We start from the raw sequence: 13938 nt of genomic DNA on the forward strand, positions 1-13938 counted from the left end.
GCTTTTCAGACATACTGATGAAACCCAAAGTCATCCATCTTTCTTCTCATCGCATAAACATAAGGCGTATAAATGAATAATGGTGATATAACTAACCCATGCAGCTGTGGCGAGCACAAAGAGCTGTGAGTAGACCACTGCAAAAAGCATACCTTATTTATATCTCCTGTGCTATTATGTGCATATTTCAAATAAGCCTACAATGCATGAACCCAGGCCTTCCTCGTAGAGAAGAATTCTTTCAACTTTTATACTGTAGCGGATTGTGTTTAATTGTGATGCAAGCATTATCTTCCACTATTTGTCTTATTTGCAGTTTTTCAAGCTTTCACATCATTCTGCAACAAATAGCACAGAGCATACTGTAGAAAACACGCAGGCTGTCCCCAGTCGAATGGGTCTGTTTACAGACTATTTACTATTGAATCACAACACTATTGATATTCCTCTTCATATTCTTTTTTCTCTGCAATTAATTCAGCATGAATAGCTTAAAGGACAGACCTATTTCAAACTACACTGTATTAGAGTACAAGAAAATAGTTTGACTTCAAAATTTCACATTTAATTATTTTTGTTACTTGCCAGTATTTCTAGTTATTTGTGAAAATTACTAGCAATTTGAGTAAAGTTTTACTTTTTTCAGTGTATGTTCTGGTACTCAACGTTTTATGAATTGAACAATGTCACACTGGCTCTGGTGATTTTTTTTTTTTTTTTAACAACTGTAAGTAATTATAAGTGAATTCATTCATTTAAGTGAAAGCTAGACTGGTCAGTGTTTATAATGCATATTTGACACGGTATAAGTATCTGAATGACAGGTGAGGAAAAGCACATTTTGTGAACAAACTGAATAAGCCAGAGATTGCACCCAAACACAGATGAATAAAGTTTTATGTTCAGCATAAAAGTAATCCTGAAGTCCTCCAAGGCCAGCTTTACTACGGTCGATATCTGTTTTGAGATGAAAGATGGCATCAATTAACAACCTGCATTGAGAGAGCAAAAGAGAGACTGCAGAGATACAATAGACACTATTATGTAGGAAATCAATTGTCTAGATGAGCGGTCAGTTATTCCAGGCAACAGAAATTCATTAAACAAAAATATTTGACTTGAAGTATTTTAGAAAGCTATGTATAATAATCAAAAATAATAATCCCCAAATATATTTTTTATTATTATGTCACAAGACTTTTTTTTCCAGTTTAAGTAGAAGTAACAATTTGTGCATCATTTAAAATCCACATACAAGCCATAAGTATATGTTAACATCAACTTCTCAGCTCAGCAGAATATTTGCTCTTGCTAATAGCTCTTGCCTGTCGTAGATAATATCGCAAGCCTTGTTATAAATGCATTAAACGTCTGTCACACAGTATGGAGACTGAAGCTCAGCGCAGGTCCCAGAGTCCCCGGTCAAATCTCAGAGAGATGTAGCAACTTCTCCAAACACGCAGAACAAGCAGAGAGCTTGTGTCGTTTCTGTTGGAACAGGACTGAACCTGATATCCTGAGACCAACAGCCTGTTTGAGTTTCTTTAAAACACACAGTGTTTAAATGACAGAGTAGTGATGCCTGTGATGAAATATTAATGGGGAAAAAATGGTCAACGCTCTTCTGTTTTCTCTTTCATCTGCCGATCAGTGAAAATCTGGGGTGTTAATGAAGTGATTTTCTTGAATGCTGGGTATCATGTTGTGGTTTATAATACTGATAGACAGTAGCTAATGGATTTGCAGCATTAATAACAGTTTGGTTTTAATGGAGTCCTGTCATTAAGGCTGACATTACACATCATGGTTTTACACAACTGAAAGACTGACTAATGTCTAAAGATCAAATCGATTTGTTTTGTGCCGTTCAGTGGTTTGACAGAAATGTGTCGCTTTTAAATAGGGATTCTGGTTGTGGTCCTCTAAATTTACTGATTATAGCCTACATTAACAATTAGTCTACTTCTGAACAAGAAATAGGTGGAAAAGAACATGTAGGATATATAAAAAAATACTTTTTTTAAAGCATAATAGCAGCCCAATAATTAAATAAATATATCAAACAACAAAAATATTTAATCACCAACTAAACAGCCTATGATTTCAATATCAACTTTGTTATGTTGTAGTTGCTATACAACAAAACACTTCTTAATTAAATAAGTAACCGCTCAAAATCTTTCATAAGTGTTTTAGATTCACTAGAAGAATCAGCTCCGAAGAGTTATTCGTTCGGGAATCGTCACGCAATTTTTGTCGTTTGAGATGCATTTATTTTATTCACTAAAAATTCGCTTTTGATTGGCGATGGATGTTTTCGATTAAATAAAAATAACCGACTTGTGTAAGTCAATTTGACTAGCTGTCGCGCTGTATGATTTATTACACTAAAAAGAACCGGCACATAAGACTCACTCATTTGGAAATCTGATTACACTGGTCTCGCTTGATTGTTTTTGATTCACCAAAAAGAATCGACTGATAAAGAGTCATTCGTTCGGGAATCTTTCTAAACTGGGCGGCGCAATGCGCTGTTGTTTCATGATGTGGATTTATAGTATCAGACCTGGCTGCACTGTTACGTACAGTAGAATAGTATTGCAATAAATACTGGCAGAACATTTTAGTTCAGAACTTCGGATGCTTGTTCCAGAATTTATGAATAATTCGGCTCCTGTGCTTTAAAAAAATGCAGCCGGTTATGAAAAACCGGTACTCGTCAATGTCTCAGTAACAGTCGTTCAGCTTTAAATGTTAGAGAATCACAGTCTGAGCTTATAGCTGCGTGTCACATTTTCTCCCTCGCCTTGCAGTTTCAGCTAATATCAATATAAAGCATGCAGTCACATCTGCTTATGTCCTGAAGCGTGCATCAGCAACATTAGTGTTAACAATCAGCAGAGACTAAAGTGGTCTTGCTTTAATCAACGTGTGCAACATCGTCATCCTTATATGGAAGAGAAAACACTGATGAATTATTGCTCTGAAAAATTTGTTCACACGATAACCTAAGCAAACAATGTATTTACACATCAAATCTTCACTTTTTAAAGTTATTTAAATGCGCAAGAAAACTTCTTCACGGTTGCGCGCAACTGGTTGATAAAGACAACAACTTTCCAAGTAGGTTCTGGGTAAGAAAGCGGTGTCTTACCTTCCTCCCGAGGATTTCCGCCTACAATTTCCAGTAAACCGTTAAAGAGTAAAACCCATAGCATTACAAGCACATATCGTGTCGATGAAATGTGTCCGTTTTTCTGTCTGTGTTTGGTATACATCCCTGTGGCGGTCCGTGCTGTTCTCCGTATTGCCTCGCGCTGTATTCTCTCGCCAGCGTGAGAGGAAACAAGAAGAAATAGATGTAATTGAGTCAGCTAAGCTCTGCCCTCTCGATTTGCGTGAGCCACACGAACCATTATATGTTCGTTAAACTGTCCTAGAGCAGGCAGAAAACACAACCGAGGAAGGAAGGGTAAGAGCTGTGAAGCCTTGGACATTGTGAATAGCCCATATGACTCAGTGATCACTGTATTCAGCAGACCCCTGCTGAGAAAAACAGCTTTAAACAACCTAAGCTGGTGTGCTGGTCCGAAATGGTCTCTCAGTCTAGTCAGGCTTGTTTTAGATTGTTGGTTTATGACTGATGGAGGAAAGCCAAAGCCCATTTCACCACATAAGGAATCTCCTTTAAAAAAAGAAGAAAAAGAAGAAGAAAAAACATTCGTGGCATAAATTACGAGATAGTCAAAATTGTGACATTAAAAAGTAAAAATTATGAGATAAAACTCTTAATTATAGTATGTCAAACGTACAAATGCTGTCATATTGGAGATAAAATCTCAAACTTATGACACAATTTTGACTTTTTAATTTCATAGTTATGAATTAGTAAGTCATAATGTTGACTTTTATGTCATAATTATGATTTACCCAGTTGTCTTTTTTTCTCTTTTTTTTCTTATGTGTTCCATAGGGAAATAGGCTATAATTATATAGGCTTTCAGACTAATGTGACTGTTCTTGAATAAATGCAGTTCTTTTTTAACCTTTTATTCATCAAATATATTAGACAGCAGAACTGTTTCCAACACTCATAATAAATCAGAATATTAGAATGATTTCTAAATGATCATGTGATAGACTGGATGTTACATGTGACACTGAAGGCTGGAGTAATGATGCTGAACATTCAGCTTTGCATCACAGGAATAAATATTTTTTTAAAGTATATTCAAATAGAAAACTATTATTTTAAGTTGTAATAATATTTCACAATATTAATGTTTTTTCTGTATTTTTGATCAAATAAATGCAGGCTTGATGAGCAGAAGAAACTTCTTTCAAAAACATTAAAAATAGTAATGTTTCCAAACTTTTGGTCTGTACTGTATATATACAGTATATATATAATTTTGACCCATACAATGTATTGTTGGCTATTAAATATACCCGTGATTCTTATAACTGGTTTTGTGGTCCAGGTCACATATAATATAATTTAATATAATATAATATAGGTTAATAGTGTCACCTGCACTTTTGAATTCTGTTATTTTGCAAAGTGTTTTACAGCACACACACAATAGGCCTCTTGCAGCTTTGTACATCCAAGCAATAAAAGAGATTGTGTAGAGCCAACCTGTCATGTAATTCAAACTGTGGGAGTTAAAGCTTTGGTCAGCTGCCTGCAGTTCTTTGCCTAAAGAAACATACATTAGTGTAATATATACTTTTGGCTCCACGGTGCCATATGCTCTGCCACGTAAGCTTTGGGAGTACAAAACAAGCCACAGAACTGAATCAAGCATTTAGAGTGCTCAAAAAAGTGTCCCATCATGGGTAATGGAAAGTTCATATTTTGGTTATGGGAGTCCCCAACAACAGGTATAACCCCCAATCCTTGTGGCGCAGATGACACAGAAGAGCATACACAGCATACAATGATATGGAGAGACAGAGGATAATGTTGACAAAGGACGTATTGAAAAAAGTCGTTATTTTTGTTTCTTCGCTTACAAAAAGTGTTCCTGTCACTTCATATAACCCAGATTGCACGTCTGACGACAGATAGAGTATTCTGACGACGACTTTCATACCGTTTATGGACCTTGACACTGTTATTTACTTGGCAGTCTATGGGACAGTCACAGGCCTCCAGGTTTTCATCCAAAATATCTTAAATTGTGTTCCTAGGACAAACGGAGCTTTTACGCGTTTGAAACGACAAGAGGGTAAGTGATTAATAACAAAATTTTCATTTTGGGATGGAGTATCGCTTTAATGTTTCATGTTGACGGTCAACATGAAACAGCTTGGGATTCATTCTAAAAACGACTCGTTTCAATGATTCAGAGTCAACTCTTTCTTTTGAGAGACAATAACTTTGTACATGGTGCACTTTCAGATTTAAAACTGGCAAGAATTTTCTAATTTACTTAGAGCTGTGTTATACACTGCATGAAAGGTAATTTTGTAATTGAAAGATGCTTTTCATCATAATGTACTTGTATACTATATTATATGCAGGTAAAACCATTATATTATATTATATTAATTTTTTTTTAAAAAACATGAAAAAAAATCTGTCAATGGGGCAAGAAAATTGTATATATATATATATATATATATATATATATATATATATATATATATATATATATATTACATTACATTATGTAAATATGATCTGACTTTCCACTGGACTCACTGAAAACTGAAAGCAATATCCCATCTTCTAGGGTCATGCCACTGTACACCAGATACCATAGTCCAATGAAGCTATGATAAATATTGCATTTGCAGACAGATGATAAATGATTTATTTTTGACCCTGAAGTTGTGTCTTTCATAAACTCATTTTTGGATGGCTTATTTAATGAAAGAGTTTGTAGAGGTCTGGTGAAATACTTCTGAAATTAGAACAGTAAATCTTCCCAACAGGTAATTTGGCTATCGGGCTGTCAGATGTGAGCTAGGATATAATCTTCTGCCCCCGACTCTCTGGTGCACCTCAGCTCAGTCTTAAAAGGCAGGTGGCTTTTGCTCAATAATCAGAGAGGGCTTTAATCATGACTCAATGAGGACATATTGTTGACCTGTAAACCAGAGGAGTTCCACATGTAAATGTGAGCAAATAATCAACATTCATGTCGCCAGGACAGTGCTTGCACAGAAAGTCTAAGTGAGTTGTGCTGTTTTGTGATTACTATGTAAATGTAAACTATTAAGTAAAAGGTGTTAAATTATTTTGTTTCGTTCTGATTAGATTATGTAAGTAGTGAAGCCACAATAATTAGAATGCAAATGGGAAATGATGAGCTTCAAATAATGCAGGGGTGTCAAACTCAATTCTGGAGGTTGGAGCTAAACTCTGCAGGGCTCCGGCCCTCCAGGAATTCAGTTTGTCACCCCTGAAATAATACATAATGTAAAATTGTGAATAAAACATGATCTGAGTTTTCGAAGTAAATAGCAGATTACTTCACTTTTAAGCTGTCACAATAATACCTGCTATTAAAGGAAAAAATAAAAAATCTGTCAATATTTATTCACCTTTGTGTTGTTCCAAACCTGTATGACATTGTGCAACACAAAATAAGGTATTTTGAAGAATGCTTGCAATCAAACAGTTTTGGTTACAGTTGACTTTCATTTTCACAAAACAACAACAACAACAAAAATAACTACTGAGACATTTATCATATTTTCAATTCTGTTCCACAGAAGAAGAAGAAAAATCATACAGGATTGGATGAAACAACGAAAATAATCACAAAATATTGACTGTTTTCCTTAAACAGCCTATTATATTTAATCTCTCTCTCTCTCTCTCTCTCACACACACACACACACACACACATACACACTCTCTCACACATACACACACACACACACACGTTTACTTAGCTATCTAAATGGGGACATTCCATAGGCATAATGGTTTTATACTGTACAAACTGTATATTTTATCGCCATACACCAACCCTACACCTAAACCCTACCCCTTACAGGAAACTTTCTGCATTTTTACAATAAAAATAAAATAAAAAATAAACTTTATTTACACACACACAAAATCATGAAAGACAGAATGTAGAAGATGTCAACATAAATAAAGGCATAACATTTTAAACATTTATGCCAATACTCCCAATTTGACATTCATGAAATATTCTCAAGCACACAGCCCAACCTTAGTTAAAATCTTAATATTCAGTTGACTGTTGTCTTTGTGTATGCCAGTGTGTTTTATTTTGCTCACACAAAACTGTTGAAAATTTTTTTTTTTTAGATAGGAGAATAAAATCTATGAGGATTAAATTCACAAAATTACTGATAGAAGAGGGTTTTGAATCAAAAAGGACTACTGGGGAAAACCAAAATATGCATTTGAACCCCCTAACTTAACAGTAATAGGCTGTGTGTATGCAAAGCTCATTAAAGCTTTGGCAATGTAACTGACCAGTGAAAGGTCTTAAAGAGTAGCCTATAGATGCATATTTTCTTAGAATTTACTTACTTTTCGTTATGTACACGGACTAATTAGCAATTATCCACAATCTTTTGAAATATACCATAATACTACAATTTAATGCAATAACATACAGTGTTTTGCCGCCCTCTAGAGTAAATGAAGAGTCGTTACCGAGCCAGTGTAGGTCTTTCTGTCCTCCAGTCCTGCAGGCGGCAGTGATGTGACTGTTTCCTGTGAGATGACATTCTTCTGTGCTGTGTAGACTGGAGACTGTAAAAGCATAGCAGAGTAACATTAAAGCATGTGGATATCTTTAAATGTCTAAACGTTATTTTGGTCACAGTCCGCTGGTACAGCAGCGCAGTTTATGACTGGTTTAAAGTGTTGGATAGGCGAAAAACATGACTGCCAATGAAGACCAGGAGGTGAGAGAGATACAGCTAAAGCTAACGCACATGAGCTGAAAGATGCTCATTTTAATGAAGGTTTAATGAAAGCTGTGTATTCACAAACTAAATGAACTTTATGTTTATATTTGTTTCTGAAATGTACATTTAACACTATACAAAATGACAGTGGTTGTATTATGGTAACTTACAGTGCTATTACTGTATGTATACCATTTTTATATACCACTGAATTTGTAGTATAGTGGTACATGTATAAATCATGGTAATACCATGGTAGTGTTGTGACGGTCTGAAGTGTTCATGTGCAGATGGAGTTGGAGGCTCTGCGCTCCATCTATGAAGGAGATGATTGTTTTAAAGAGCTCAGCCCTGTTTCCTTCCAGTTCAGGGTAAGAACTGCTTCACACACAAACACTTAAGTGGTGTGACAAATATAAGAAGTACACCCAACACTGTTTACTTTGGCTTACAGATGTGTTTTATTTATGGTGTACAGATAGCAGGATCATTTACATTTATTCAGTATTTTATTCAAAGTGATTTACAATTGAGGAACATTATTAGCGACTTGTTATTGAGCCCACTGGTAATATATTAAGACAACTGGTTTAGTAAACCAAGTTACAGCAGAAATGAAGATAATTTTTATGTAAATAAATAGTAGTGCCTCAGTTTATTTCTGTACTTTAGTGTAAGAACTTGTAAAAAGCAATGCCGATGATATAATGAGATACTATTATGGTCCTTTTTTTGCATAATGCGATTAAGTTATTATTACCATATACATATTTTGTACCATTGAGATGATATTGTATTAATACAGTTCCAAATACTGTTGCATCATCTCTGAAAGTTTGTGGTAATGCTTTGGTTTGTGTCTGAATTGTGCCTTTTTGTTTTTTATTTGTAGATAGGAGATCTTGATGACTCCAAATCCTTCCTGCTAGAAGTGTCCTGGCCAGAGAGCTATCCTGAAACTGCCCCGCACATATCACTAGATGCTTTTTTCAACAACAGAATGCAAGTTGTTCTCAGTGCCATTGTGTTTGCTTTTAACCAAAGTTTATAGATTGTTCTTGAGTTATTTAAAAAAAAAAATTTATCTAAATGTTGTTGATAGATGTCTCTTATGCTTTCCAAGGCTGCATTTATTTGATCAGTAATACAGTGAACTGTAATATTGTGAAATATTATTGCAATTTACAACCGTTTTCTATTAGAATGCATCCCAAAATGTAATTAATTTCTGTTATGGCGAAGCTGAATTTTCAGCAGCCATTACTCCAGTCTTCAGTGTCACATGATCCTTCAGAAATCATTCTGATATTTTGATTTCATCCTCATATCATGACAAATCTAAATTAAAATTCACTGTTACTTATCAATTTAATGCAGCCTTTGCTGAATAAAATGATTGATTTCTTTAAGGCGAAAAACAAAACAAAAAACAACTTACTAAATTAAAAAAAATTTAATAGTAGATTTATATAGAATAACATCTATTTTTAGATCCCCGGAGACAAAGCAGTACATTCTCTCGAAGTTAAGTGAACAGGTTGAGGCCAACCTGGGCACTGCCATGATGTACACGCTTTTTGAGTGGGCCAAAGAAAACCAGGAAACACTCATGGAAAACTACCAGCCTGTGACATCCGCTGTGGTTTGTATTCTTGAAGTGTTGGGCTCTCTGAATGTATTGTGCAATCTCTGGACTAGTGCTTTCTGATTTATTTGACTTTATATCTTTATACATTCACTTCACCTCAAAGAATACAGCAGCATATCACTGTAACAGCTGAAGGTCTCTTGTAGCTATGGAAACTGCCTTGCTGCATTCAGATAGTTCACAATGACTTTGTCACAGCTCCTGTAAATAATGTAATGACTCTATTGTTTCTCAGACCCTGATATCCAACAGCGATGTCATGAATAATTCCACCTCTGTCAGTAAGAAGAAGGAGAAGAAAGAGCAGCTAACCAAAGCACAGAAGAGGAAACTGATTGGAAGAACAGGTTAGTATTGTTGGCAACAAAAAAAAAAAAAGAAAGAAGTTTGGCTTTGTTGTTTGAATGCACACTGATGTGAAACTGTTTTTTGCAATGAACAGATAATAAGGGTGAACTGCCAAGAGGTTGGAACTGGGTAGATGTTATTAAGGTAAGTTAAGATGAGAAGATTTACTACAAATGCCATTTGACATGTCAAATAAAATTGCACATTCTTAAATGTTCATAAACTTGTTTTATAATCTGTTTTTTTTTTTTTGCTCCGGGATCTCATCCATACATTGCCACCTTCTCTGTCCAACAAACAGCATGTAAGCAGTTTATACGTATATACTATACATATAGAATATATAAGATATAATATACAGTGGCCCCAAGAAGCATTTGCACTCTAAATTGTTTGAATGTTGTGACGTTAGATAAAAAAAAATCTAACCAAATGCCATTTATTTGAAAGAAAACCAGCACAAGCATTTCACAGAAATTTGAAATGTGTGCTTTTTAGATAATAAAACAATAGACAGAAGTATTTGGGCATAGTTCGTATGGTTTTTCTGCTATAGGATACCTGTGTGAACTTAAGGTGAACATACATCCACTACAATTCACCTTTGTAGCATTTGGTTTCATGTAATTCAAAAAGTTTTGACAAAATATCTAGCATCATCTGTTTGTAGATGCTGCTTGATTTGAAATTCTGTTATAATGGCATACAAATTATGTATTCAAATGTTTGGGGTTTTTGAATTTTGAATAAAACACTCATGTAATCATATCAGTGACATACTATACACTGTTTATAGTTTTTTAAAAACGACAATGTCGCAATGAAACACTACTACTACTACAAAGGTTGTGGTCCAATACTTTTATTAAGCATGGATGCATTGAAGTGGAATAAATTACATTTAAAAAATAAATACTACAGTATGAACCAATGGTTTTAAATTGTAATTTTGAGTTAGCATAAGAGACTTTTTTTTTTCAAAAACAGAGAAATTCTTTAAAACCTCAAACCTTTGACCAGTAATGCATGCTTATAATATTTTTACAAATTTCTTGTTTTCTTTCTTTTATATAGCTGAGCAAAACTGGAGGAAAAGATGAAGATTAAAGCGATGCTTGAGAAGAAATGATGGATTGAAGTAGCGTCGGATGAATATATGGATGAAATGTGTCTCTGTGCACTTGTTTTTTTTAATGAAAGCTGAACATGAATTCTCTCCGGCCATGATTTTAATTCACCTGGAGCTGTCTCAGAGCTGATTTGACAGTGAGTGCAAGGAGCTCTGCCTTCACAAAGACACATGTCCCCAGAGCCTCACTAGCGTGTGCTAAATATTAGCTGAGACACACATGAACATCAAGAAAACTAACAACGGTTTAAATGCTTGTATTTTTGGATCTGCTAGAACATCATAAACCTAACATCAGTGTGATGTTTCATCTAGTGACATTTCCTTTTGAAAATTGTATCATGGATAGTTAAAAGGTGCAGTGCAGAGAACTGTTGTCAGGGGTTACTGAAATATAAAACAAGTGTGATTTAGCTGGTCATGTGATCTCAACATGGCAACCCTCATTAGGCCTCCCACTTAAATTAAAACAGCTAAATAAATAAAAACCATCTATTTGGGGGTTAAAAAGAGAACTTTCAAGTTTTACATTTTGATGTTATTTGTGAAAGATATTTTATGGGTGTGTGTTTTTAAAGAAATAAAGTGTTTTAAAGCACAGTCCTTTGCAGATAAAACAGTGCCGCTCTTGTTTAATGTGAAAACATTGTAAGGGCTTTAAGAAATATGTCAATGTGACATGGATCTGGATCAGGAAGGTTCTTACAGCTCCAAGTTTTGATAGATGGTGTGCTAAAATTCCAATCCTGTGTTTAAAGTTCCTGTCTTTATTATAAGTTTAAGGCAACAAAAAAAAAAGTTTGTAACCAGAAGTGAGACATAACTATAGTATATATCTATAATATAGTGTAAAATATCTTAAGTTTGAAGATTGAACAAATATCAAACATATATATGTATATATATATATATATATATATATATATACACACACACACACACACATAAAATCATAAGCCAATGTTGTTTATAAAAATACAACATCTAAAACCATGATCTCCTTAGTGAGTGTCAGACCTTTCACCTTTTTTTAACCCTATAAAAGTTGCAGCTTGAAACTGACGTTAATACTCGAGAAGTGCAGATTATTTTAAATACAGCATTAACAAATTAAATTCTAAGTTCGGAAAAGGATGAGACAAATATTGTCTTACTTTTTCCCAAAAACAAATTCAAGGTCCATAATATTTTGAGTTGTATAGTAGGGTCATTATATCGTTAAGAATTTTTTCATGGCTTTAGCATAAGGTTATATCTTTTTTGTTCAGTAGCATCAAGGATTCCTGCAGTGATTTCCATTTCTAGCAAAAATAAGTTACATTTTGAAATACGCTTTGGAAATGTTTGTTTGTGAATACAGTGTTTGCCACACAAAATCAAAGCATCTTGCTTCTGTGCGCTATTTTGCTGTGTGACTAGAAGGGTTAAGGCTAGATGGTACACAGATTTGTCAGTATAGTGTAATTTTTGTCACACTATACAACAAAAATGACAGTTTTTGCATTATTGTAAGGACTAGGACTAGAAGCTGATGTCTGTCTAGACTTTTTCTGGAACAAATGCAGTTTTCGTCTATCAGTGACTAAAACTCAACTAGTCTGTTTTACGAAGAGAAATCATATCCCTGAAATAAACATGAAGTTACATGGACAAGTACTTGAACAAGTTAAAGATATAAGATATCTAGGAATATGGATGGATTCCAGGTTGGCCTTTAAGATACATATTCAGAAGTTGGTAGATAAGTGCAAAAAAAGGAATAATATACTACGATGTCTGACAGGAATGGAATGAGGAGCTAGTAGGAAAACTTTACGAAGAATATATAGTGCACTGATTAGGTCAGCAACTGATTATGGATCCATAATTTATAGATCTGCATTGAAATCCTTGATTAAAAAAGTAGAAACCGTTCAGACACAATGATTAAGAATATGTAGGAGCTTTCAGATCTTCTCCTATATCAGCCATATAGAAGTGGAGGTGGGAGAAATGCCTATACGTTTACGAAAATTTAAATTAACTATGAATTATTGGATAAATGTAAAAGGACATTCAGAATTACATCCAGTAAAGGACATATTGAAGGGTTGCTGGGAATAAGGGAAAAATAAAATCAAAAGTTTTGGATTGGATGGCATCTAGATGCTATGATTCTGGGTAGGCCTATTACAGAAATCTTAGTTAGTCCCTCTGTTAATAGCAATTTTATTAGCTATTCAAATGGTGGAGGAAGTTAAGCCTACAAGGGTATCATTTGTTCAGATTCCTTGTCAGCTTTAAATAGTTTAATAAATGAACAATCAACATCAAGAAAGGATTTAATCTATGAAGTATTTACAAATCTGCTTAGGATTCAGGAAACTGGTATAGACCTGAGGTTTCTAAGGGTACCTGCACATGTAGGAGTACAAGGAAACAAAATAGTAAATGATAAACTGGCAAAACAAGCAATGAAACATGAACGAGTAAAGTAGAAATAAAAGGATGAAATTAAAGAAGACATGAATAAAAAGTGGCAGGAAATGTGGGACAAGGATTTAAAGGGCAGACACTTATACAATATCCAAAAACAAGTTGGCAAAGGCAGAATATGCTTTAACAATAGAAAAGAAGACATAATTATTACTCGACTTCGAATAGGACAATCATTCATTATTCACAACAGGGAAACACCAGTCAGGATTATGTACTACACGCAGTGAAGCATGTACTTTTACACTGTGCAGTATAAACCAAAGAAAGAGACGAGTTATTTAAGAAACTGAGAAACATAGTAGTATTTAATTTCACTATATCAAATCTTTTAGGTTGTCCCTCAGGACAGACAAGTATTATGAGAGAAATTCTTAGTTATCTGAAGATAACAGGATTAGAAAATAGAATTTAAATTTCATATTAACACTACCTT

General features: G+C 34.4%; 2 protein-coding genes across 4 annotated transcripts in view; one reads left to right on the forward strand and one right to left on the reverse strand.

Annotated features, from left to right (window-relative positions):
- Positions 1–3582, reverse strand: part of adam19a (ADAM metallopeptidase domain 19a) — a 77648-nt gene extending 74066 nt beyond the window's left edge. The window contains exon 1 of one of the 2 annotated variants that reach the window (XM_042728338.1): positions 3155–3582. In XM_042728338.1, the coding sequence (XP_042584272.1) occupies positions 3155–3278 (124 nt within the window). In that variant the 5' untranslated portion in view covers positions 3279–3582. The remainder of the gene's footprint in view (positions 1–3154) is intronic. The other variant, XM_042728337.1, reaches the window with a different exon arrangement.
- A 4100-nt stretch (positions 3583–7682) lies between these two features.
- Positions 7683–11644, forward strand: rwdd (RWD domain containing 4). 2 transcript variants are annotated; one of them, XM_042728341.1, is made up of 8 exons: positions 7684–7899; positions 8193–8273; positions 8795–8904; positions 9394–9544; positions 9786–9897; positions 9993–10042; positions 10200–10202; positions 10973–11644. In XM_042728341.1, the coding sequence occupies exons 1-8, from the start codon at positions 7876–7878 to the stop codon at positions 11003–11005; spliced, it is 564 nt and encodes a 187-aa protein (XP_042584275.1). In that variant the 5' UTR covers positions 7684–7875; the 3' UTR covers positions 11006–11644. The 2 variants fall into 2 exon arrangements, with proteins under 2 accessions (XP_042584276.1, XP_042584275.1); XM_042728342.1 differs by lacking the exon at positions 10200–10202 and having other exon boundaries at positions 7683–7899.
- Positions 11645–13938: the final 2294 nt, after the last annotated feature.

This window comes from Cyprinus carpio, chromosome B7 (genome assembly GCF_018340385.1).
Source record: "Cyprinus carpio isolate SPL01 chromosome B7, ASM1834038v1, whole genome shotgun sequence".
Lineage (NCBI taxonomy): Eukaryota > Metazoa > Chordata > Actinopteri > Cypriniformes > Cyprinidae > Cyprinus > Cyprinus carpio.